General features: G+C 40.7%; 1 protein-coding gene across 22 annotated transcripts in view; it reads right to left on the bottom strand.

Annotated features, from left to right (window-relative positions):
* SLC8A1 (solute carrier family 8 member A1) overlaps positions 1 to 26224 on the bottom strand; it is a 385502-nt gene that overhangs the window by 19844 nt on the left and 339434 nt on the right. For all 22 annotated transcript variants that reach the window (XM_077843500.1, XM_077843497.1, XM_077843496.1 and 19 more), the window contains one exon: positions 7342 to 7617. In XM_077843500.1, the coding sequence (XP_077699626.1) occupies positions 7342 to 7617 (276 nt within the window). The remainder of the gene's footprint in view (positions 1 to 7341; positions 7618 to 26224) is intronic.

Raw genomic sequence — 26224 nt, 5'->3', positions numbered from 1 at the left:
TACTTGGTAAGGGTGTTTTCTTCGTGTCATCGTCACTGTAACTCTGAGAGATTTTCATGTCCTCGTTATTCAGGTTAAGGAACTAAACCTGAAAGCAATTTGCCTCTAGGGGTGCCCTACATCTTGGAAGTGGTATGAATGGGTTTGAACTCCTGTCTATCTGACTCTAAAGTTCATGTTCTTTTATACCTCCCTGTGGATGTCCATTAATACTGCACTAAGAGAAGATTTTGCATAATTTTTATGATACTGAGAGTGTTAACCAGTTCATCCGTGAGCCCAGAAATGAGAACACTAAATTTATCTCAAGTTGGATGGAGGCAGAGGAAATGATTGCATCAATCTGAATCCTTGTTTTTCTCCAGGCCAAACCGGATGGCTCTGGGATTTCAGAATGGCTGGATACAACTTACCCTGAAAAGAATATCTGATTTGTATGGGGTGCTGTGTTTCCCTTTGACCCCATCTCTGTTGTTAAGTAAGGGGGAGGCTGAGTGTGTTACTGGTAGATGCCTTGGACAGTTAGCTCTAGTGGTCGTACTCCCAGACTCCTACTTCTACTCAGAAATTTAGAAGACTGGGCTTGATATCCAGAGTTCTCAGTAAGTCTTTGAAAATATGACTGCCGAGAGAACATCCCCCATACGTCCTTCTTGGTTCCCACTGACCCCAGTACCTCGCCAGCCGTGTATCACAGGAATCTCTGATCTTAGCCCAGAATGACCAAACCTCCTTTTGTGGTCAGTTCCATTAGCAACATATGGCTGTGCCGATGTGGATTATCTTGTATTTTTATTTTTTTGCCAGCTAGGTCAGAGCTGAAAATGTTTAAAAGGGTTTCCAGTGGTTTTAGTGTTTAAATTTTTACAACGTAGGAAATGCTAAGTGTTTATGGGTATAGAAATAGGCCTTTATCATTTCTGAATTTTTTTGAAGCATGTACTCTTCTGCTTTCCATGCCAGAGGGAATGATGATAGTACCTGACCTCAAAGAGCTCGAATATAATTCTGCTGCTACATGTTTTAAATTGGGAAATACTAAATTAAAGCCAAAGAAAGAAGTAATTTCCCTCCAATCATAATATATGTGGGAAAGAATGCATAGAATGCTTACTTTAAAAATGAATCCAAGGTGGAATGATAGAGTGGTTGAGCACCAGATTATAATGGAGACACAATTTATCATTGATTTTAACTGGAACTGAATATGAGCAAATCATTTATTCTTTTTTGAGCCTTAATTTCCAGCTTACTCTCTTGTTCTGATAAAGTGACTTTTAGACAGGACCACCACTATATACATCCATGGGTATGGTACCCCATACATCTCTAGGGATGTCATTTAGATTACAATGATCCCTTGAGATTGCAGTATACAACCTGCACAACCATACAAGTTACCTTAGGATCCACTGGGAATTAAAATAGCAAGACACAATAAATTGTAATGTACTATTACCCAAGTATACAGTATTTTTATTTTTAGAGTTACTAGAAGTTAGGAAACTAAAAATCCATAGTGAGTAGTTTTTTTCTGTAAAAACAATGTTTTCCAGCACAATGTCAAATGGTAAAAAATAAAACTCATTTTTAGGTGAAGGGGCTAACGGACAAAAAATAAACCTCAGAGGAGACAAAATCACTTTGTACCACTTACTGATATAACCTAAGTAAGACAATAGATACTGTAAATACAGTGAGCATGCCTAGCACATAGTGGAGCTACATGACAAATATTTTAAAATTTCCATCTCTGTTCATAAGACCTTTCCCATTCATTCTCATGTTCTTTTTTTTTTAAGATATTTATTTATTTATTCATGGGGGCGGGGGTGCAGAGACATAGGCAGAGGGAGAAGCAGGCTCCCTGTAGGGAATCTGATGCAAGCACTCTATCCTAGGACCCTGGGATCCCAACCTGAGCTAAAAGCAGATCCTCAACCACTGAGCCACCCAGGTGCCCCCTCATTCTCATTTTCTGATGGTTTCTATTCAACATTTTGAGAGTGTAGATAATGAGAATTATTTGCTGGATTTATACCAATGTTCAGTTGACAAAGTGCTTTGAGATCCATATTATTTAATCCTCTTGTCAACTCTTAAATTTCCATGTATTATCATGCCTATTTTATAGGCAAGAAAACCAAAGCACTAAAAGAACATAATGAACAGCTAGTTTAACCAGTTTTTTTGTCAAGTTCTTCCTATGATATTTTGAAATCTGGAAGTAATGTAACTTAAAAATAGTACACATTTTCTCTAAAATAAGGTCTTATTTTTTTTAAGTTCTATATAGAGAGTAGGGAAAAATGCCTAAAATCATCTATTTTCTTTCCCTTCATGACTTAAAATTTCTACAGTGAAATAATTCCTACTTGACAAAACTTAAAGGATGTTCAAAACACTGGAAGTGAACAGAAAATCTAACAATGCCAGGGGCTAAGAAATAGCCCTAAAATACCCAGTTCTCAAAGCATTGTGGTCACAGGAGTAAACAACTCATAACAGGAAATTACGGGGGGTAGTTGGCCAGATCCAGGCACAAGCCTAATCAAGATGTATGGAGAAAGACCAAGGCAGAACTGAGTGAGGTAAAAATCTTCCCAACTCATTAACATCTAAGAGTTTTCTCTGCAATTAAGGAAGAATGCTTGATTCTACTTGATTCCAGTAGGAGCAAGAGATGAAAAGAAAATCCATGTTTGGAATGTGATAGAGAAGTTGGAATGTCTTGACCCAATATACCCAGTTTTATTCAAGTAAATAATAGTAAGCTAAAAGAGCATGTGATCAGGGTAGTGGCTAGTGCAAAAAATGGCTGGGTTCTAAACTTCTTGCATTAATTTCTCTTGAATTTTGAGCCTGTTTTCTATAGAAACAATCTGATGTAACATAGTTACATGTTACAAGACCCAAGTCAGGCTACTGCAAAATGCCTAGTTAGCACTACACAGAATGCATCTAAAATTTTAAAAGTATTGGCCTAAGTTCTGCATCCTAAAAGCAGGGATGATAGCAGAGAAAAGAATGAAGAAGAGACAATATCTTGCTCCCCATCACACTTCCCACAATAGAGGAGACTCGTGCTCGTAAGCTGTGCTTGCCCTTCTAACTACAGTAACCTGCCCACATGTATTCCTCAAGAATAAGACACACTATAAAAGTATCTATTGTTCCTCTCCCTCAATAATAACTTTAATTCTTTGCTGTCTCTAAGTGTTAAGAAGAAAGCCATCTGATCTGAGTAACCCATACTAAGGTGTAAATGACTGATTTGTACATTGATTTATAGATACAGCACATCCACACACACGTGCAAACACATAGGCATACAATTGCATTACTTATTTGTTAGCTAGGCACCTTTTTGGGAGCCAAAGAAATGAGAGATTGAAAGGGCAAAGTTTTCTGCTCCCATGAAGCTTCCATTTCAGTGGGCAGAGGTAGACAATAACATTCAAAAACAACCCAGAATATCCAGAAAGTAATAAAGACTCTACGGAAAATAGGGTGATATAACACACTTCACACTGTGTGGTTAGGAAAGGTCTCTTTGACGAAGTGACATTTAAGATGAGATATAATGAAGACAAAGACCCAGTCTTGTGTAAATGAAGGGGAAGGGCATTTTAGATGTCTAGTGCAACCTTGAGAAAGGAGTGAACTTGGTGCACAGAGGACAGTAAAAAGGCCAGTGGGGCTGAAGAACAGTGGGCAAGGAGGAAAAGAGAATGGAGAGACAGGCTGCAGACAAATCAGATTGGTCATTGTCAGCCAGGGACAGACTTCTGAAGTGTATCCCAAGTAGGGAGACCTTAGAAGATTGTAAGCAGAAATGTGGTCTGACTTACATCTTAAAACAATCCTTAGCCGAAGCATGGAGACAGACGGGAGGGCCTTGCAGCAGTCTGAGAGAACAGCCTACCTGGCCTTGGTGGTAGACAGAGAGCTAAGTGGGTCCCATCATGATATGATATACTTTAGGGGTAAGATCTGCAGGAGTTATGAATGGCTTGACTGTGGGGATGAGGAAAAAGGAATCAAGGACACTGAGGAGATGATACTGTTTTCCTGAAAAAAGGCAAGATCTGGTTCGGTTCAAGGATAAGGCAGTCGGATAATGGAAATAAGCAGTTCTACTTTAGACATGGTGATTTGGCAATCATTGGCATGCTGGTGGCATTTAAGCCTCGGAGACTGGTGTGATGGGCCAGGGAGTGAGCCCAGAAGGGGAGGAGAAGAGAGCTAGAGATCAGGCTTTGCTTACTCCAACATTAAAAGGTAGAAGGAGATGATTCAGGAAGCTCCTCTTCTCTAGACAAGTAGCTCTGCAGAAGGGGAGTCAGGAAAAGAAGGCTCTTGCTCTTGCTCTCCTAACAGGTGTGGGTCTTTAAGGCCTTCTAGGCATACTAAGGTTGAGGGGGAGTGAAGACACTCAGGCTCCCCCTTCTGCCCGTAGATTATAATGAGCATTTGATTCACAGTAGTAGGAAGAAGCTGTCTCACCTGGAAAGGCATAAGCTCCTTTCCCCATAGATTTTGAATATGATGAAAAAATACTTTAGATGAGATATTTAAATATTTAATCCTGCCTCAGGGCAAGCCATCGCAAGCTGAGAATCCAAGAGTCTCACCTACAAAGAGGCAGCAGTACATCAAACACTAGCTTAGAGCTCTTCTACTTTAGGAAAAGGGTCAAGACATCAGCCCAGAGAAAAGCTGGGCCTCAGGACCAATGCCCATTAATGGTAAGCTTTGAGTGAAAAGAATTAGTTTCTTTTATTCTTCCACCTGTAGAGACTGGGCTTTGTCATCTCGGAATAATAGAATACTTTTTTTTTTTTTTTGAGTCAGGAAATATAATAAAGCACTGCTCTGAATCATCAGGGTTCAAGAATAAAGTCAGAAATATTATGTTTGTTCAGCATCTTGTTCAATTTGCACAGCTGTTTTGAGGGGAATGGGATGTCTGTTTATATAAATATGAGATTACCTGTGAATATTGTGTGGGGAACACACTGCACAGCTAATATTGCAGCAAATTACAGGAATCCTCCTGATGACAAAGTAAAGAAATCTGTTTCCCCATGGGAAGAATTTATGGCAGTGAAGGAAAACCATTTTGACAGTGAATGTTTCTGTTGTTTTCTCCCCAACAGGCTTTCTTACCTCTTGATGCCCCTACCTGGGTTCTGAGCCCGTTTTAAGTGGCAGAACAAATGACTCCTCCAAACACTAAGGTTTAGTGGAATCCACATTTCATGTTATGGAAAAATGATATGGTATGGCTTCCACACCCTTCAAAAGAATTTAATACAAGAGATGCACAGAGCTACTTTGGAAGACCAGTATATGGGAAAAGGAGCCAGTTTTGAGGTACTGAGATAAGGATCTGGGAAACTTAAAAAAATATATATTTTTAGAAACAAGGATTTGATGCAGTAAAAGCATTTTTTTTTTTTTTTGATCATTTGGAAAACAAGAGATGCATTTGATGGGACCAACTGCTGACTTTCCAGAGAGGTAGGTTGATTTTGAGTAACTCTGATGAGAGACCTAATTTTGCTTTCATTATCATAATTTGCACATATTCTCCTCAAGGGTTAAACCCAGGGCCAGAATGTGTGCTAACTTGGGCACCATTTGATACAGTGATTTAAGCCTTAGGAAAAGTAGACTACAAAATATTTTCCTGTAGTAACCTAAGATAGAGTGATTGGTAACCATTATGTTTAGTTCTTTTTGGTAAATGTGTTCTCAAAACAAAACAAGTCACAGTATGAATATTTCAAGGTCTTCCTTCTGCTTGCTAAATTTCTCGTTATTTTTGGAAAAAAATAAAAATAAAGACCCAAATTGGAACTGATAGAAACAGCTGGTGTTGAGAGGGAGTCCAATCTCCTTGAGCATCAGCAGTCAACTGGAAGACTTTGCCTACTTCTGGCCACTAAGATAGTAGTAAAAGGACCCGCTAAATCTCCTGAGTCCTCCATTAACTCAGTGATACCAGAACCACATCAGGCCCCTTTATCAAGACACTGAAATGGTCAATCAGTTGGATAACACCATGTGCAATGGCTCACCACTATAGATCTGGATGGTTTTTTCTGGTTACTCAAGGACGAAGTATCCAAATTTATACTGGTCAGATCATCCTCAGCTATTCATAAATAACTAATAACAAAAGCTGGTGTTTTAATTAAATTCCTTCTATGTTTCAAATGCTTTACCAGATGCATAATTTAGAGGCGTTTTCTCCAGTCCTTACCACAATTCTGCAAGTTCAGTATGATTATCCCTATATTACAAATAAAGCAAGGCTCAGAGACACTGAGATGATATCTGAGTGGAGATGATAGATATTCACAATTAGTGAATTCCAGTGAAGAGATATATACATGATTTAAACTGCAGTCGTTTTTTAGACTCAAAACCAAAAGCCAGGGTTAGCTGTGTATCTGTCAAGATGTCAACTAGTACTGGGGCCTGGGTCCAGAACCTTGGTTACAGTAGGCTCTGATGTGCACCAGAATTACCTGTGAACTTAAAACACTCATGTTTGGGTCTTTCCTCTAGATCTTTTGATTCTGCAGGTGGATGGTGGGTTACAGGCATTTGCATTTTTTAAACAAGCTCCCAGGTAATTTTGATGCTCACCAATGTCTGAAAATTACTGCTATCAATGTCATGTTTGGGAGGATGATTTCTTAGAAGGCCAAGCAAATATAATGAGCTACAGTTGTAGACTGGAAGAAAAATTCAGCTTATAAGAAATGCATGAAGGGACATCCATGAAATGTGTACTTATTCTAATTGCTTTGGCTGGGATTACTTATGCCCTGTCCTGATCAATGTCTACTTTTTTTTTTTTTTTTTTTAATTTACTCACATTAACATTTTGGTCAAGGGAATATTGTATCAGGTCTTCAGTAGATATTTATCTCAGTTACCCAACCAGTCAGATTCATGGAAGTCATCCAAACGTTAGTAAATATATAAAAGTCAAATTCTGTGTGTAAAGGTGATTCTGTAATTTGGGTTTGTGTTTTTGAAATTGCTGATTGTAATGGGAAGCTGATCTATCGATCTAGCCATCAAACCAATCTGTTCTCTCAGTCCCCCTGGGAATGCTTTCCTGTCATCATGATGATACCGACTAGCTTTCTAACCTTGAAAAATGCCATGACGGTCTTCTGGCAGTGACATTATTTATATCTGTGGGCTCTTGTCTTTCATAGGCCTGTTTGTTATCATAGTCCTTGAAACTGTGAGAAAGAAAAGGTCAAGAAGGCAAATGGGCTTCCACGTCTGGGGGAGATCATATATGAACGTATTCTCTACCTGGTACCGAAGTTCCAAGTGCGACGAACACTACCGCAGTCACAGAATCTTTCAAGCCGATGGTGCATCCAAAGTGGGAAGCCAGGTCTCCAATGAAAGCTGTCAGTATGCCAATCATGAGGATGGAGACAATGAAACAGGCCCAGCCATTCCAGTATTCTGTCGGGGGGACGAAGGCGAAGAGGACCTTCCAGAACACAGTCAGAAAATGCATCACATAATCGAAACAGGAGGGCAGCTTCTCCTCCCCACATTCATCGTCGTCGTCATCTTCCCCTGGAGGGAGGAATGAAGCACATGTCATCACAACCTGTGCTCGGCGGGGTCTTCCTGTCTCCAACTCCCTCCTTCCTCGGCCTGTCATCCCTCTCCTCTGAGTAACCGGGAGGTCATTAGAGGTGATTGAAGCTTAGGGTTTTCTAAGAGTCCATCATAATCAACCAATTAATTATTAAGCTACTGACACACTCCCTCATGGTTCATGGCTGAATGGCAAAAGCTTAAGTCCTCATCCAATTCTGGTTACATGCAATCAACACACCCTTTCAACACACCCTTTCCTACCACCTCCAGGGAGAGTTGTCATTTTAGGGAAGTGAAAAGGATTTCTTCCAAAAGACTGGGAAGCTCTGTGCCAGGCTCAGAAAGAAGTCTCTTTAGACAAAAGATAACTATGATGGAGTTCTTCTAACCAAGGATCTTCCAGCTTGGAGCCTGGCTTTGGGGATTCATGGTTAAATAATCACACAATCACAGCTCTGGGCCCTACATAGTTTTTCAGCTTCATCTCTTGCAATTACTTCAGACTCAAACCTCATCCTAGCCAAACAGAATTATTTCTATTTTTTTTCAAACCATAAGTACTTTCTCCTACTGTTGTCCTTTATAACTAAATGTGTTCCACATGTCCTAATCCTGCCCTCCCTACCTTTCCCGGCTCATCCTTTAAAACTCACTTCCTTTGTGAAATGAAATTCCACCTCAGAGCTTCCGGAACCTCCTAACACTTGAGACACTAGATCGGTGGTTCTTAAACTATTGTCCTGGACCAGTAGTATCAGCATCACCAGGGAACTTGCTAGAAAAGCAAATTGGCCCTACTGAATCAGAAACTAGAGAATGGGGTGTGGGGTGGCTCAGGTGATGCTGATACACACTCGACTTGAGAACCAGTCTCTCTCTAGACTAGCCCATTACTCTCTTCTTCAGTTGATCATGAGCCCAACGAGGGCAGGAGTTTGTTCATTTTTGTGTCCCTAGCACCTGGTCCCATCTCTGGCTTGTGGGATAAGCTGGTTAAGGGCTTGTTAACCAAATGAATGCATGCACAAATTTCCACTGACTTTGCATAATATATACACATATATCCCAGTTCTGCCAATTACCTAACACAATTAGTACATTAAGAAATGCACCAAGCTTACTATTTAAAGGAACCAGGAAATCAATTATAGTATTCTAAAACAGAGACTTCATTTATAATGGGATATAATCCCCACTCACATATTTTAAAATTGGGATACTGAATGTCAAGTCTTCTTAAAGTGGTGGCAAATACAATTTCATGTGTTTTGTGCCATTTTGGAAAGAGCTGCTTGGGGACTTTGTTCACCACCTTCCCATCCCCACAAACCTTGACACCAGGGATATGCTTTCCTTTGTCCAACTAATGCAGCTGGCAGCAGGCGAGGCTGTCAGACTTTCCAGCTGACTGTGTGGCCTGAGATTACCAGCAAGGAGCAAATATGTGTGTTCTCTGGGGGACACTCAGTTGTGACATTGTCTGGTGCAGATCATTACTGGGAAAACCCTTAAAGTTGAGGAGTTTTGAGGGAAAAGTGCCTCTCACAAAACATGAAAAGAAGAATGGCTCCATTTGTCACCTGTCATCTCACAGGAAGAGAAACGAGGCAATGGCTTGCTCTTAGGGAGCACGTGGTCAGAATTATTATGCAAACACACTTTGGGGATCTGTCGAGAAAACAGTCTCCCCTTTGAGGCTTTGGACCATCTCCAGTGAACTTTTGGGAGGAAGCTCCCAGCAGATGAATAGAATCCTCTTTGGAGACTAGGTAGGTAAGGATCGCAAGTTAGGCCAGCTGATAGAAAAGTGTGTGACTTGCTAGAGTAAGACAGCATTGTTGACCATGTTAAAGTGACTGAGGTAGCTCTAATGCCTTGGTGACCTATGAAAGGAAATGAAAACCTAAGCCACATCAATTTCAGAAATAAACTTGTATCTGAGAAAACAAAATTTTAAAGCAACCAATCACAAGCAGCCGCCTAAGCCTTTACCAAATAAGGCAACCACTGAAGCTATAGCCAATCAAATAATTTCCTTGCCTTACTTCCACCTCTGCTCTATAAAAGCCTTTCCTCTTGTTTCTCTTGGCAGTGTCCCTAAACCACTCTGGTTTGGCTCTGCCTAATTGGAATACATATTTGCTCAAATAAATTCTTAAAAGTTTTAATGTGCCTCAGTTTATCTTTTAACAACCATTTCCTATAGTGTCATGCTGAATAGTTATTACACATTTCTAATATCTGGCCTGAAAGCAGAGATAATTTTAAATAAAAGCACATGTTATGGGCTAAATTATCTCCCCCACATTCATCTGGTGAAGCCCTAAGCTCAGAATGTGACCATATTCTGAAATAGGACGTTAAAGAGATGTCGAAGTTAAAATGAGGCTGTTAGGGTGGAGCCCTGATCTAATCAGGCTGGTATCCTTATAGGAGGAGGATACTGGGACACATGGACACCAGGGACGCATGCAAATAAAGGAAAGACTCTGTGAAGACACAGCAAGAAGGCAGCCCTTCTCCCAAATCAGGGAGAGAGGCTTCCGGAGAAACTAAACCCACCAACACCTTGGTCTTAGACATTTATCTTTCCAAACTGTGAGAAACTAAATTTCCATTGTTTAAGCTACCCAGACTGTGGTCTTTTGTTAAAGCAGCCCTAACAAACTAACACAGTCTCTTTGGAAGCCTCCAGTGTCATGACATTGATATTTAAGGCCAACCACTCAGTGTTTCTATTATCCATTCTTTTCTTGTTTGCTCATCCATTTCTTCGCTCCTCCTTTTACTTTTCTTTCTATTTCCCTTTCATCCTATGTTTTAGCTCCAGGAAGAGCTTACTATAAGAGCTGCAGTTGTTAGGGTTTATTAGAAAGAGGAGGAAGACAATCATTAATCCTCTAACTCCTCTTCTCCCCCACTTCCCATCCCAGAAAGAAGAGTTGCATATACCCTACAAAAGCTCAGGAAATGCACTAGACTTTATAGTTATATTTATTTTGTATATGATCCTTATGAGTTCCTATATTCTATAGTTTTGGACATTTTATTGTTTCATAAGGTATATGATTAAAACGATTTGGAAAACACTGAATTTTAGTCATTTATGGAAACATTATTCTGCCTCTAATTCTACTTAGCTAATTTGGGGTGTATAAGAATCATATTGTAAGTATGAGCATGAAAGCAAATAGTGAAATTTCTCATAAGAAATGACACTTATAGGGATCCCTGGGTGGCACAGCGGTTTGGCGCCTGCCTTTGGCCCAGGGCGCGATCCTGGAGACCCGGGATCGAATCCCACGTCGGGCTCCCGGTGCGTCGAGCCTGCTTCTCCCTCTGCCTGTGTCTCTGCCTCTCTCTCTCTCTCTCTCTCTCTCTGTGACTATCCTAAATAAATAAATAAAATATTTAAAAAAGAAAAAAGAAATGACACTTATAAATCAGGAGTAGACATTATATTCATCTTCAAGATGGAAATAATAACACCTTTCCCATGAGGGATGTGCAAGGGAATAATTAGATCATCTCTTCAAAGTGAAGATATTTCGAGATAATGATGAGCACGGTAGTTACCATCATTGTCCTCCACTTAGGACTGTACTGTGTTTCCCTGTCAGTTCTTTTTTTTTTTTTTAAGATTACATATTTATTTATTCATGAGAGACACAGAGAGAGAGAGAGAGAAAGAGAGAGAGAGGTAGAGACACAGGCAGAGGGAGAAGCAGGCTCCATGCAGGAAGCCTGACATGGGACTCTATCCCGGGTCTCCAGGACCAGGCCCCGGGCCTTCAGGCAGCACTAAATCACTGAGCCACCTGGGCTGCCCTCCCTGTCAATTCTTAATTGCTTAGTCAACATGCTGGGTCCTAAAGTTACAGCCTAAGCTTTTAGAAATAAAATTTAATCTTGCCCTCTGGAGTTATCTTCATGGTCTGTAAGCATGCAATGCAAAATAAGTCAGTGTCTGAGAGAGAGGGACAGAGAGAGAAATTTCCTTCCCTTCTGTAGGGTTCCAGCATTACAAAGTATCTTAAATATCTTAGCACTTAAGTCTGGAATGGGAGGCCCATCTGCTTTATTGCATTTGAAAGTGGAAATGGCTTCCCATCCTTTTTCCTGGGATCACACTGTTCTTTATAAATTTTAATCTGCAACTCAGATGCCATTAAAATATTAAACATGACCACTGACTGCCATGTGTGATATACAATTACCTCGTCTTGGAGAAGGAAAAGGAAATATGATGTTCATTCGTCACCATCAGGACTATACTTAAAAGTTTGTTCCTTGCAAAGAGCAGTGGAACATTAAAAACACAAACACAAACACCTGGAGTGTCTTTTATGGGATGGCAAAAATGATGGTAACCTGCCAGTTCTGTAGGTGTGTCAGCTCAGGCTTATTGGAGGCTGCGTAATTTGTTCAAGTCCCTCCTCTGCATTAGCAAAGAAATAGGCAGTTTGGGGTGGGGGGAGCTTTCCTTTTATAGGATCCCAAGCAAAAGATCGGCTTATCTCAGAATCCTTCTTTTCAGCTTTATGGATTCCACTAATGGAAAGATAATAAGCTGCATTCGATTAATCCTTCCTGTGGCCCTTCAAATGGTTTCCTTGAGACATGCTGGACTTCCTAAATAGAACTACAAAAATAGCCTATCATTAAAACCACAGATAAAGGAGAGAACATCACTTCAACTACTGACATAACAACTTGGACTGACCCTGTTCTACGGCATGAGAACAAAGGTGGCATCAGCACCACTGATCATGAACAGGAATCCTGGGCTTGGCACTTGCAGATGACCACACATCTAATAGACCCGGTGTTAGTGTGCATCCCTCCAGAGGCACTCAGGGTTTGGCCTCAGGGAGAGCTTTGACAACCAGAAAAAGGGGCTACTGAGGTATAGTAGACTTAGTCTGTAGTAGACTTAGTTTGACTTAGGTCAGAAGATTTAAGACAATTTCTCGTTCTCAGCTTGTGTTTGAGAGCAGAACTTGACCTTCCTAAGCCTCAGTTCCTCATCTGTCAAGTGAATTTCCTAATTCTCACATTTTAGATCAGTGGTGAGGACTGAAAGAGGTGATATGAAAGTCTCTTGTCAAACCATGAACCCCTTTACAGCCAGATGTGCCATATTCCATCACTGCTACTTGTCAGAAGGAAGGCAGTAAATCAATATGATCCGAGTATCCTGATTTTACAGAATCTATATTCTGTTTGAATGAGTCATTATCACCACTGCTTTCCCAAGCTGCTTGATTTTAAGAAAAGAAGAAAGGAGCAGAGAGAGGGAATGATAGAGTGGCTACTAAGTGACAGGCACATAAACTAAACTTTTTCACACACCTAATCTAATTTAATCCTTATAATAATGCTGCATTATTAATCCCATCGTACGTACAAAAACCCCCTGAAGTTCAGAGAGTTTAAGTGACTTTCTAAAATAATCACAGGGATGTCTGGGTGGTTCTGTTGGTTAAGTTCTGTCTTCGGCTCTGGTCAGGACCCTGGGGTTCCGGGATCCAGTCCCACATTGGGCTCCCTGCTCAGCAGGGAGCCTGTTTCTCCCTCTCCTCTGTAGCTCCCCCTGCTTGTGCTCTCTCTCTTCCTCTGTCAAATAAATAAATAAGTAAAATCTCAAACAAAATAATCACATAATAGGTAAGTGGCTGAGTTGGGATTTGATCTAATAGCCCAAGGAACACTACACATGATGTCTTTTTGAAGCAGATAGAGTTTAGCATCAATCACATCTGATTCAAAGTTTGAATTTGAGAATACTTTATTTATTTATTCATTTTATTTCATTTTATTTTTTAAATATTTTATTTATTTATTCATGAGAGACATACACAGAGAGAGAGGCAGAGACAAAGGCAGAGGGAGAAGCAGGCTCCATGCAGGGAGCCTGATGCAGGACTCGATCCCGGGTCTCCAGGATCACACCCTGGGCCGAAGCCAGGTGCTAAACTGCTGAGCTATCCAGGGATCCCCAAGAATACTTTTAATGCCTACTGCTACATAGATACAATGTTACCTTTTTAGGAATTTGAAAACACTGTTGCATCTTATTTGTCTTGTAATTTATTTTCTAGATATGACATATTTTTGGCCAACTAAACACAGAAAACAATAAATAAAGGGAGGGCATCATGGTTGTGACCATTTCAGAATCTCTACTTGAGTAGAGCAAGGTCTAATTTCCATTTCTAGCTGTCAAAGGTCAGCCAGGTAGTTCTGAATCAAACACCCTGGTGTACATCTAGTTCTTTAGAATTTGGGAAACTGGCCTATATTGTCACCCGTCTGTAATGGAAAGCAGTTTGGGGAATGTATGCTGCTGTTAATCTGAAGGAAGGTCTGACTTTCAATTACTTCTTGGTACTTGCCTATAATTAGCCTATTTTTATTTTGCAAGAGTATTCTCCAACTAAGGGAATAATGAGAATGACCAGATGCTTTCCAGGAGTATGACAGAGTGAAGATAGGATGGTATCTTGCCAACCACATTGCCGTGCATATGATCCAGGCCCAGCAAGTCCTACATGACAGCCCATGTAATATAGAAATCAACAACTGTGAAGCTAGATCACTACAGTGGTTTTCTACATTCAATACACACTGTTCTGAGCCAAAGTTCTTGATGAAGTTTTATTCCTTTCTTTCCAAGTGTGGTTGATTTGATTTTGTGTCTCTTTAGTTTCTGAGCACAAAGATTTGTTGCCACCAAACAAATTAACAAGTTTATTTTATTTGATTGAATAGGTTTTCTCCTCCATAGCTATCACTTTTTTTCCTGCAACCTGATACACAGTCATTTCAAAAAAAGTTCTTTTCAGTTGTAGATTTCCAATTCTTTTTGATTTCAAAGGTTCTGACAGAATCATAAAATGTTTAAGATGAAAGAAACCTTAGCAATCTGAAAATTCACCCCTCCTCATTTTAAAAGGAATACTACAAACTGTGATTTGATTGAATTTTTTGTTCTCTTGTTTTCCTATATCTCTCCCTCCCCAACCATCCCCCATTTGATACATGAGGGCTTGAGTTAAACCCAGTGGCTTTTACTGTCTTGATCACTTAGGGATCTAAAGACGTTTCTTCCCATTTCCCCTATTATATGCTTATATCTTATTTCTAGTGAGAAAACATTTATTCATCTCATCCCACTCTTAACAGTTTCTATATGCACCCAAAGATTCATTCCCAAACAAGAATTTCCCTCTTGTTCTGGATTTTGGAGAAGTGCTGTAAACATTTTCCTATAACCTAATGGTTGGGAAGTACTTACAAATATGTTCTCTGATGAAAAGTAGAAGATATCAGTAATTTTTCCACCAAGTATATTGCATGATTAATCCTTATCAAAACACAATTTACTCAGATTCCTAGATCTGTGCATTGTCAAAGCATAGAGGAAAAAAAATGCAGGCATTTGCTTTTATCAAATGAAACATATGGGTATTAGAAAATACTTGGACTTAAACCACTGGGAGGGTTTCAGAGCTTGCTAAGGTCAACTCTCTGCTTAACATGAATTCCTTTAAAATCTGTCTACAAGGGGGCAAGGAGGCCCCAAAATGCAGAATAAAAAATGCTCAAGCCCCAAAATGCGGAATAAAAAAAATCTGTCTACAAAATGGTCACCTGTGCCACACTGGAGGGTCTTAACTACTAGAGGGTTTATGATCTCACAATCCAAATTTTAGGGGCCCTGGCTGGTAGGTTCCACTCATTTTCCCAGGTCCCATAGGACCATAGGCCATATGGAATAGGTCCAATCTTGCTCCACATGCCATTCCATCAGGCAGTTGATTCCAACCTCAGTCCTTGCTCGAATTCCTTTATCAGGCTGGCCATGCTCCTCTGAGCACTAAGGCATCCTTCTTTTTTAGAATATGATGCATGGCGTTGAATACAACTTCAAGAGACACCTAACCCACCTGCACTGGGGAAGGTCTTTAATCTTGTGCATTCTGGACACTATTCACTTACATTAATGTACACATTGGCTTTGGTAGCCACCTCACACACCGTCCTACATATAACTTTTAAAGCAACAACAACTCACTCTTTCAATGTCATTTCTAGCTCTTGTCTTCCTTTTCCCATACTAGTATAATTGATTCAGGGGGACACAATGGTTTTTTTCTTACAGATTTGTTTATTTTAGAGAGAGAGAGAGAGGGTGAGAGAGTGAGGGGGGACAAGGGGGAGGAGCAGAGGGAGAGAGAGAAAGTCTTAAGCAGACTCAGCATTGAGCACTGAGCCTGACACCAGGCTTGATCTCATGACCCTGGGATCACAACCTAAGCTGAAACCAAGAGTCAGATGCTCAACCTTCCATGCCACCCAGATGCCCCACAACTGTACAATGTTTAATCTGTCCTTATTATTATTCTAAGAGAAATGATTCCTTATCATCTTTTCAGTACAGTAAAACTATTATTAGAATACCTGTATCTTTGACATCATGCCAGCTCTTTCTAAGAACTTTCCTTCTTGAAGCTTTCTCGGAAATGTATTTGGACTGAAAAAGTCTCTCTGCGAGCTAGTCATCCTTGGTGTGAGGCTTGCTGGTGGTCTCTAGTCTTCCTGCCCTACTGCCCTAAGGCAAAAGTCTGAGAGCAAGCTTAGGCATATACTGAGAGGCCCTTCTTCACTACCTAGTGGGGATTTGAATTAGTGTGGACACTCGATGTCTGGAATACGTGTGCCTGCATGCCCACATTTAAGTGTATGTAGTTTACTCCTAGATACTTGAAAGCTTTCTAGTTTTTATTCTATGCCCCTAGATAAATAAATATATTGGGTATTAACACCACTGTGCATGAAATGTCAGTTCAAGATTGCTATATATTTGCAACTTGGACTGCTGGCCTGTTCTGGGATGCAGAGGACACCTCCATGGGCCCTGTTAATCATCCTTATCCCCCAATTCCAAGCCAGAGACAGCTATGGGCCATCCTCCTCCATAGGACCAGTGTTCATTTCAGTTCATACTTGAGGGGCTGGGGACCCGTGATATGTGACAGTGCTGGAAGGGACACAAGAAGGCAACTCACTCTCTGTGAATAACTTCAACTTCATCTGGAACAAATGAAACCCTGGATGAAAGAACAGGATCCTTACCAGCTTAACAGAATCCTTAATGTTAGGAAGGTTGATGCAAAAGATGTCTAATGTGTCGGAAATATTTCTCAGCAATCATGGCCAGTGTGAAAAGGATGAAATGAAAAAGGATCTACTAAGGAGTTCCAGTTCCATGTAAGTTTGATTACTAGCAGAACAAATCAGTTTAAAGCTGAAACCTGACTGTGTAGCTTAGCCTCCTTTGTCTTATTTTAGTTTAAAGATTTTATTTATTTATTCCTGAGAGACATACAGAGAGAGGTAGAGACACAGGCAGAGGCAGAAGCAGGCTCCATGCAGGGAGTCCTATGCAGGACTTGATCCCAGGACCTCAGGACCTTTGGCCCTGAGCCAAAGGCAGACGTTCAACCACTGAGCCACATCCCTCCTTTGTCTTTCAAAAGACTTCCTCTTTGTGCCCTAAGTGTACCTAAATCATCGCAGGGTGACATGATTAGTCATGTGGTTTTGTCCCAAGCTTTGTTTTCTGCAAAATAACTTCAAGTCAAGCTAAATATCTTGAAATTCAGTGTACTCTTACCCTTTACCAACTGTACGATTGACAGAATTGAGGCTCCTGTAGTAGAGAAGCACATGCCCTGTAGACATGAGCACCTAAGAAATAAACCTTCAACAAGTAGAACTAATACTCAGCAAGTGTAGATGCCTCCTGCTGGTTTAGATGGGTTAGTAATAGTGGGTGGTTTGTGAGCACACCAGGTTCTAAGATGGGCCTGAGGGCCCTGATAACACTTTGTAAATATCAGCAGCTGCGCCTGAATTAGCCTCCTAGAGTGTAGGAAGTTGAGCTTTGGAGGAACTGTTTGGGCAGCAATAACCCTGTAATTTTCAACAAACAGCTCAATGTTATGTCCTAGGAAAGGGTTGAAATTTATATAAGGTTAGATGTATACCAAAGCCTACCCCACATGCAAAGGAGCATAAAGGCTGCTGTGATCAAGCTAAGAGTTCAGGTTCACTTCCTGAGCGCTTACCCTCATGTTCATGAATAAATATATACGTCCCACCTAATCTTCATCCCCTAGCACACTGCTCAAGTAGGTATTATTTTTTCCATTTTCAAGATGAAACCAAGACTCGAAGAGTTTAAGTGACTTGCTTATGAGATCTAACCCCTTTCCACCACTTCACTGAAATTACTTGACCCACTGTTTCCACAGAAAAAATTCTCTGTGGTTTGTCTAGCAGAAAGCCATTCTGATAAAATCTAAGCTCATCTGGCATTGATTTATGGAAAACTTGAATTAGAAAATAACTACCCTTTTTTCTGAGAGAGAGAGAGAGAGAGAGATCATGAGGGGAGTGGCAAAAAGAGAGAGAGAATCTCAAGCAGACTCCATGCTGAGTGTGGAGCCAAATTTGGGGCTTGATCTCATGACCCTGAGATCATGTCCTGAGTCAGACACTCAACCAACTGAGCCACCCAGGCACCCCAAATAATTACCCTTCTTAAAATAATCCTCTGCATACATCATTTTAAAAAAGATTTATTTATTTGACAGCGAGAGTGCATGTATGAGTTGGGGGGAGGGGTAGAGGCAGAGAAGAGAATCTTTAGAAGACTCCCTGCTGACTGTGGAGCCCCATTCAGGGCCTGATCTCATGACTCTGAGATCATGACCCGAGCCAAAATCAAGAGCTGGATGCTTAAATGACTGGGCTACCCAGGCGCCCCCATATATATCATGTATAAAATACTGAATGCTCTTTCAGGGAATGAATGGATGGCTCTAGTTTCTGTTTTCCTAAGAGTCTGATTTTCTTTTCATCTTGGGAAAATCCTCTATGGGTGGTTTATATGGGTTCTGTTGAGAAGTGGGATCCTTTTCATTCTGGTGGCTCACATCTACCTCTCTGCGTAGCAAACAGAAGGAATCGGCACTTCAACAACTGCTCTCCACCCCCAGCACCCCTGCTCCTTGCCTGCCTTCCTGGTCTGATGACCACTTGACAAGACTTTGTTCTGATCCTGAAGTTTGTGAGTTGATTTACTGGCAAAGTGGCAATGTAAGTTGAGCATCTAAAACTCTGATCATGGGCTTTGGTTTCCACAATACAGAGTGATTGCAATTACTCGGCACTCCTCATCCGCTTGCCTGCATTTCCTTCTCTCTGTTGTGATTTTCAGTGAGTCCCTAGTAAACTGGCCTGCCATGGACACCAAAGGGACTTCAGTGATTTTCATGTTCTTGGGCACTTCACAGATGCTACACGTGCTTTGGTTTCTTCTCCTGGAAACTGAGGATAGCCATTACTAACATACTCCCTAGTGCTGAAGATAAATAAGATTTTTAAGAGAAGTTGTATGTTTTATATGTAGTAGAATCTGTCTTGGGTGGGGCAATCAGCTCATTCAAACACAGCATCTTCTTTCCCTCCCTGCTCATGTACGCTTGTCTTAGAGGGAGGCTGGCTACAGTGGATGCCAACAATCAAGTTTGTCTGCCAGTCTCATAAATAACAACCCTGAATGGAGCTGTTGTGATGGCTTTCTTCAATATAAACCATCTGAAAAATATCTCTTTCCCTCTCATTATCTGTAAGTCTATGGTCTGTTTTTCTTATCTGGCTAAAGCAAGGAAACAAATGTTATTAAGCTTAGAGGTCAGAGCTCTAAAAATATTTTAAGTCACTGTTTTGCACCACATGCCCAGGCTGAACTCCTCACCTGGACCAGTTATCTGCAGTAAATCTTTAAAGGGAATAGAGTGGTTGAAAGAATGACTTTAATTTGTACCATTCTTTTTTTTTCAGTGAATATTTAGTAATAATTTATGTGTCAGGCACAGTTCTAGGCATTGGAAATGTAGGCAAATAACACTGCATAGAACTTCCATTCTGTCCAGGAGAGAGAGATAGCAATCAAGTAAAACAAATGAACAAACATGGTGGTTTCAGATACTGATATGGGCTATGAAAACAGTGAAGTCAAGTAGTGTACTTATGACTGGGTAGTTGAGAAACTCCTCTGAGGAGATTACTTGTGAGCTGAGACCTTAATGGTGAGAACATCCAGACAGAGGGAAAGTCTTCCTTGGGTTGGGTTGGGGCTTGTGCAAAGGCCCTGAAGTAAGAGCATAGTATGAAGAGTAAGAGTACACCTATGGCTCACAGGCATTAAACTCGGGGAGGCACAAGTGTGACAAGATGGAAGGAGGATTGAGCTTGGGATCAGAACCTGTAGATTCTGTTTCCCTATCTTATAAATGGGTTCATGAATACCTGCTGCACAAAGTTGCCATGATGGGTTCATGAATGCACAGGTCCACCAATGGTACAACTGTTTACTCATTCAGTGCTGCTAAGTAGTTGGCTCAGGAAAGTTTTGGTCTTTGCTTTGCCGAATCCCAAGACATCATGTCATCAAGAAGCTCGGAGGTTCTTAGGTAAGATCAAGGGACAGGCATGGATGGAATAAGCACTAAGGTGTGGGTTCTACAAACACCAGCTCAAAAAAACAAAAAAAAAAACCAACAAAAAAAAACCCAAAAAACAACTAAAAGAGACTAATGCCATAAAGTTTGGCAAGAACCAAGAATTCTAAAACAGGTTCTGTGTGACCTTGGATAAGACACTCTCCCTCTCTGGTCTCAGTCTCTTGTTTATTAAAATAAGGGGAAGCTGGACTAGCTCTGGTTTTGCTCTGTGCTGGATTCTGGGCTAAGATGCTCCAACAGGACAAAAGACACAACACCCAGCCAGACATGTTCAGGCAACTCAAGGCAGGAGAAATAAATAGGGTAGGGGTTAGGGTTGGTATCAAAACCTGTTGGCTTATGTAAGTGGCTTTTAGTTGCAGGAATCAGCATGGCAAGATCTTTCTCGAGAACAGACTGAACAGCAAGAATGAATGCTGCAAGTCACCTTTAGGAGGCTCCCCTCTGCCTTGGGATGTGTGTATGTGGTGGGGGTGGCTATGTTTTCTCTTCCTTCCACCTCTTTGGATTATGATAAAAGGTTTCCCCCACTGTAAACAGTGTACAAAGGCTCCAGCCTAGGGATGAAGAGCCCTCCCTACCCCGTGCCTCGTGCACTGATCTGTAAGCAACCATTAAAACTGTATTCACAGCGCAGCAGCCAATGCCAGCTAAAGAGCTACTGGATCCAGTGATGGCGCATTGTTTGCAGGGCTGAGCTGCTGTCTCCACACAAAAGCTGCATCAGAGACGTGACTTGAGGCTTACAAATGAGAGCGCTGAATCATTCTGGAGCCCTTTGGTGCATGTTTTCCTCAAGATTTTGTAATAAGCAATTTAAGAGAAAAACAGCTCAACAAGCCAATATTATTTTCAGAAATATCGGCTATAGCGTATCCAAGGGCCAGAAGATAATTGCTCCTTTCTCCCACCCTCTTGTGCTCCCATCCCTGTGTCCCTGGCCTGCCTCCTACTGAAACAGAGTTGAAGCTCCCTGATTATCCTGCTACCACTGACATTTTTAAGTTGATAGATATTCCAGATTTGCTTTGCCTACCTACCAATATGGCCCCAATAGTTTTCTCTCTGGAACTTACTATACTTACTTACTTACTTACTTTTTTCCTCACGCCCTCTGCTTTTCTTCTTTTTCAGTTAGGATCATGATTATCAGCTAAATAGTAAAATTTCACTATGAAAACTGATAGATAAGGCCATTTTTAAATAAAGATTAGCATATCTGATTTGCATTTATGAGGATAGTATTTTAGGTGTACAAATACATGCATCTGAGTATCTGCATGTCCTCTGTAAAGGGTATTTATTCTAGATGAATTACACATGTCTGAAACTTTTGGAAAGGTGGCATGTGTCTATGTAAGAGCATGCATGTATCTATACAAATTTTCTTCTAGATCATATGTAGCTGTATGATGTAGTGAAAACAGGCTTTTTAATCCAGTTACATGGGGACTGAATAACATTGATTCACACATAAATTCATTCATTCTTTTCCCATAAATACTTATCATTGCTGGACACTGTCCTAAATGCTAGGGAAATAATAGTGAATGGGACAGATTTGCCGTGATTTAAAACAACAACAAAAAAATGATTTTAATTTAGATTCTTACTACTTCTAAGAGGACTTGGATCTGTACCTGCTAATAGAGCATAATATATTTTAAGATAAAATGAGATACTGATGTCTGAAGGAAGCGAAAATAAAGGATGCTTTCAGTCATCTGAAATGAGTGAATTTTGACCACTTGGGGAAAAAAATAGAATAGGCTTTCTGATGGCCAAAGCAAATAAAAAAGCATTGAATTATACACTTATGATTTTCTAACTGCAGAAGTGATAAAAATTAATTTGTTGGAAAAACTTCTTTAAAGTAGGAATTTACTGCTTTTTCTTTATAGTGAGTGACATTATGAATAATTATTCTAACTCTAAGGAAAGATAAAATAACACTTTTCAAAAATTATCTTTTAAAGATAAAAATCAAAGCTGTAACAAAATTATAATCCAGTGAAGGCAGTTTTGAAAAGGGCTCTGATAAAAAGTTAAAGAAGCTTTACCTCCTTAATATCTTCTTCAAAGCAAGGAAGAACAGCTACTAAATTTAGTTAATGTGACCATCAGACCGAGTATCGTAAGCATTAGATGTCTTAAATGAGCTTTAGCTGAGTTGGTGTAATTACCCAATTTATCTAACGGGTACTGTAAGGCAGATAGTCCACTTGATTAAAGTCAGAGCCCTAAATTTCAAGCAGCAGGACCAGGGAAAGCAAGTTGACATTTATTGCTGAAAATGAAGGGTCCTTCAGAGGATCCTTCAGTATTTCCATGTTCCAGAGACAGAGGTCACCTATACCAATCCCCCAACTTCACAGGTGAAGTTAGAGGACTTGTTTAGAGCTATCCAACTAGTTGGTGGGTCTTTGACCACTTGAACTTAAGTCTTCAGAGAAGCCAAAGATTCCAACCTACAACTTTTACATGAAATGCTTTGTCACCCATGGAATATGCACTATCACAACAAATAAGAGTATTTTAGCTATATACTAGAAAAAGGAATGAAAGCCAAGTTGGATGACACAGTGTTGTTCACATCTCCTGTTAGAGTTTAAAATAACTGCTATTCCTATTAACGCAAGCAGGCTAGTGCTCAGAGCATGAGAAACCTACCAGAATAACTAATCATACTATTAGGATTAATTGGACAGTGAGGTAGTCAGGGCCAGGGTCCCCAACAAGAAAATATGGAGTCAGGACAGCTAAAAGAAAACAGCACTGACATCCTGTTTTGCAGCTTAGCTAGGACTTCCCTGACCTTCTGCTTTGCAGCCTTTGCAGAAATGACTTCTGCAAAACATCCTAAAAAAAGACAATGAACCACAAAAGCATCTGTCAATATCACAGGCAGAAGCAGTGAAGACCTAAACCCCCAGATGTCAGCAAAAAAGACCATCAGCACGTGGATATAACCTAATAAGTAGGCAGCTATGGGACTAAAGCCCTGATTGGCATGACTCAGTACACCCTGACTGCTTAAGAGAGTTGTACAAAAGAGCTCACAACTTAGAAACTCTGGGGGCAAGCCACTCGGGCCCCCCTCCCTCTCCAGGGGCTTTATGCTTTTGGTTAATAAACTTTTCTTTGCTGCCCACCGTTCTTCATCTGGTCTGCCTCTTCATTCTTTGAACACACAGATCCTGTAACAATACCACTAGGAAACACAGTAGGAGCTAAAAAAAAAAAAAAAGAAGAAGGTGGGCATTGATCCTGTTTGGTGTCCAAAGACCTGACATGATTTCTAGCGGTAGATATAAATACAGTTCTAAGATCACAAAAAAAATTTGGAAGTGTTGCTGGGTCCTTTATGATGGGATTAACCTTGCAGTACTAATGCTGTCCACTTTCCACAATTGGTTTTCTTTCTGGTGCTTCTATACTTCTGTCCAGTACTTTCACACTCATTTCCAAACCCTTCACTTCACCATGTGTAACTGAGAGTAAAGGGTTCATCAACATGGTCCCTTTTTCCTACATTGACTCATTGAAATCTGGCCACTTAAGACCTGAATTAAAATTGTAGAAGGGACATCCAGGGTTTTGCTAATAGCTTACCAGTGTTAGACTCACAATGATGGGGCTTCCTAGTCCAGCTGGCCACTTGCTCGTTGTGTGACCCTAACTAGATATGTTTACATAAGCACCCTGGGCCTCAGAATTGTAAACTCAGGAAAAAAACATTACTTACCTTAGGGTATAGCTGTGAGGAATAGAAATAATATAAATAGAGCATTGGCCAGGTAGAGACAGTCAATGAATTATAATATTATTTAAACAGAACATGAACCATAATTTCATGCATAGGTCTTTGATAGACTTTCTTTTAAGGCCATTGTACCTATTTCTCATAAAACCAGCACCTTTGTCCTTGAAATGAAAAAGTCAGCTTATGATTTTTAGATAAACGATAATTAAAAATCTGTATAGTCACACAAGAAGCAGGGAAAAATGAAAACTCCCAGTCTCCACTCCAGCACATTCTCCCTCCACTTTACTTGTCTGCCTTCCCTTTCCCTCCCTCCCTCCCTCCCTTCCTTCCTTCCTTCCTTCCTTCCTTCCTTCCTTCCTTCCTTCCTTCCTTCCTTCCTACCTTCTTCCCTTTCCTTCTTGTCTTATAATTATGTTGAGGCTGTGCCAAACTTGACCCAGCAGCCTTTTTCCTAACTGCTTAAATGGCGCTTTCAAATGTCCCAGGGTTAACACATTAAGTAATGAGAGTATCTCCTTTGTAATGATGTTCAATAATAATAGAAGAGAGGCTAGGAAGATTCTTCCTTAGACTAGGTTGTGTGGCAATCCGGTGAAACTCATTGGAAGCACCATTTTTATTACTCATTTAGGCTTACAGAGTGGGTCCATCTTCAGGCTGACAGTATTTTCAAATGAATTGATGTCTGGGGCCCCATAGACTTGACAGTTTCTGCTATTCAATAATTCAATTTAATTGATGGCACCTATTTCTCCACATAGCATGCATGGATGATGAGCTGATGACAGAAGCATCCCCAAACTGAACTAGTCTCTAAATTGATTTGGTAGGCTGAGGAAAACATGCCCTCATTATGTAGCTGAAGTCGGGTCTCTGGCTGTAATCTACTGTGAAGCAGAGTGAGGGTGGACAGGCCAGCTGCACTTACCAGCCTGGCCCAGTGTTGAATGTTTGCCCTTCTACTGTGGAGGATTTTGCAGGCATTTCTGATTTCCAGTTAAGGAGCAGGAAGAAAATTAGGCACTTTTAAAGCAACCTCTCACTTGTTTTTGAAACCACACTTTGAGTTTCTTTGAGGCTACACTTTGAAAACTCTCTTTCCATCCCTTTCCTTCTAGAATAGATGTGGACTGCATTCTGTTATTGGGCTAGAAATACCTAACTTAAGCAAGGTGGGTTGGTGGGAAGAATATTGGTTTCCATGTCCAAATCAGGTAGGCTGTGACGCACAGCATCATCAAGGATGCTGTGAAGCATTGGCCACTGACAGAACTCCCCAGTTTTGGGACACCCGGGTGGCTCAGCATTTTGAGTGTCTGCCTTTGGCTCAGGGTGTGATCCCGCGGTCCTGGGATCGAGTCCCGCATCAGGTTCCCTGTGGAGAGCCTGCTTGTCCCTCTGCCTGTCTCTGCCTCTCTCTCTCTGTGTCTCTCATGAATAAATAAATAAATCTTTAAAAAAAAATCCTTAGTGGTGGTAAAATTATCAGGTAAAAGAGAGGGCAGCGTGTTGACTTTCTTTAGAGAATATCACAAATTATGAGGCAGGAGAAAACTATAGATGCATCAGGCAAACAAAAGCACCCATTTGTTCTTTAAGGGAACTAGCGGGTATTCTCTGTAGGGGACTATGAGCAAGGCTTCAGGAGACTTAATGACTATTAAAGGAAAAAAAAAAACACTTCCTACTGTCAGCTGTGGCTCGGTTGTCCAAAGGATGAAGAGACATGCTCTATATGAGATACCTGTGCATGTCTCAGTGCCTGTCTTGTGTGTATCTGAGTGTGCACACTTCTGTCTGGGTCTGTGTGTCTCTGTGTATTCATGCGTGTTTGCATGCACACACATGCGTGTCTGTGTATCAGAGTATGTGTGCATCCGTGTGCTCATCCCTGCATGTCCATGTGTGTATGCACAGGCACGTACTCAGCCCCCAGGTATAGCAAGTGAGTGCACTCTTCACATTGGGTAGGATTCTGGGCCAATTTGCACTGCCATTTACCAGCTTTGCTTCTTGGGCAAGTAATGTTTTTCTGATTCTCTGTTTTTTTTTTTTACCTATAAAATGGTGTGTGTTACTCTTACTACAAAAGGGAAAAGCAGTGTTTTTAGTCACTTAATCATTTTAGTTAATTAAACTGAATCGACTATATTCACACAAAATTTGGTTATCTTTTATTGTAGAATCTTCAACGAGATTTGCCTCGCAAACAGCCAAT

The sequence above is a fragment of the Canis aureus genome, chromosome 12 (assembly GCF_053574225.1).
Source record: "Canis aureus isolate CA01 chromosome 12, VMU_Caureus_v.1.0, whole genome shotgun sequence".
Lineage (NCBI taxonomy): Eukaryota > Metazoa > Chordata > Mammalia > Carnivora > Canidae > Canis > Canis aureus.
Note: the sequence above shows the minus strand (reverse complement) of the source record. Positions and strands in the feature narration are given on the sequence as shown.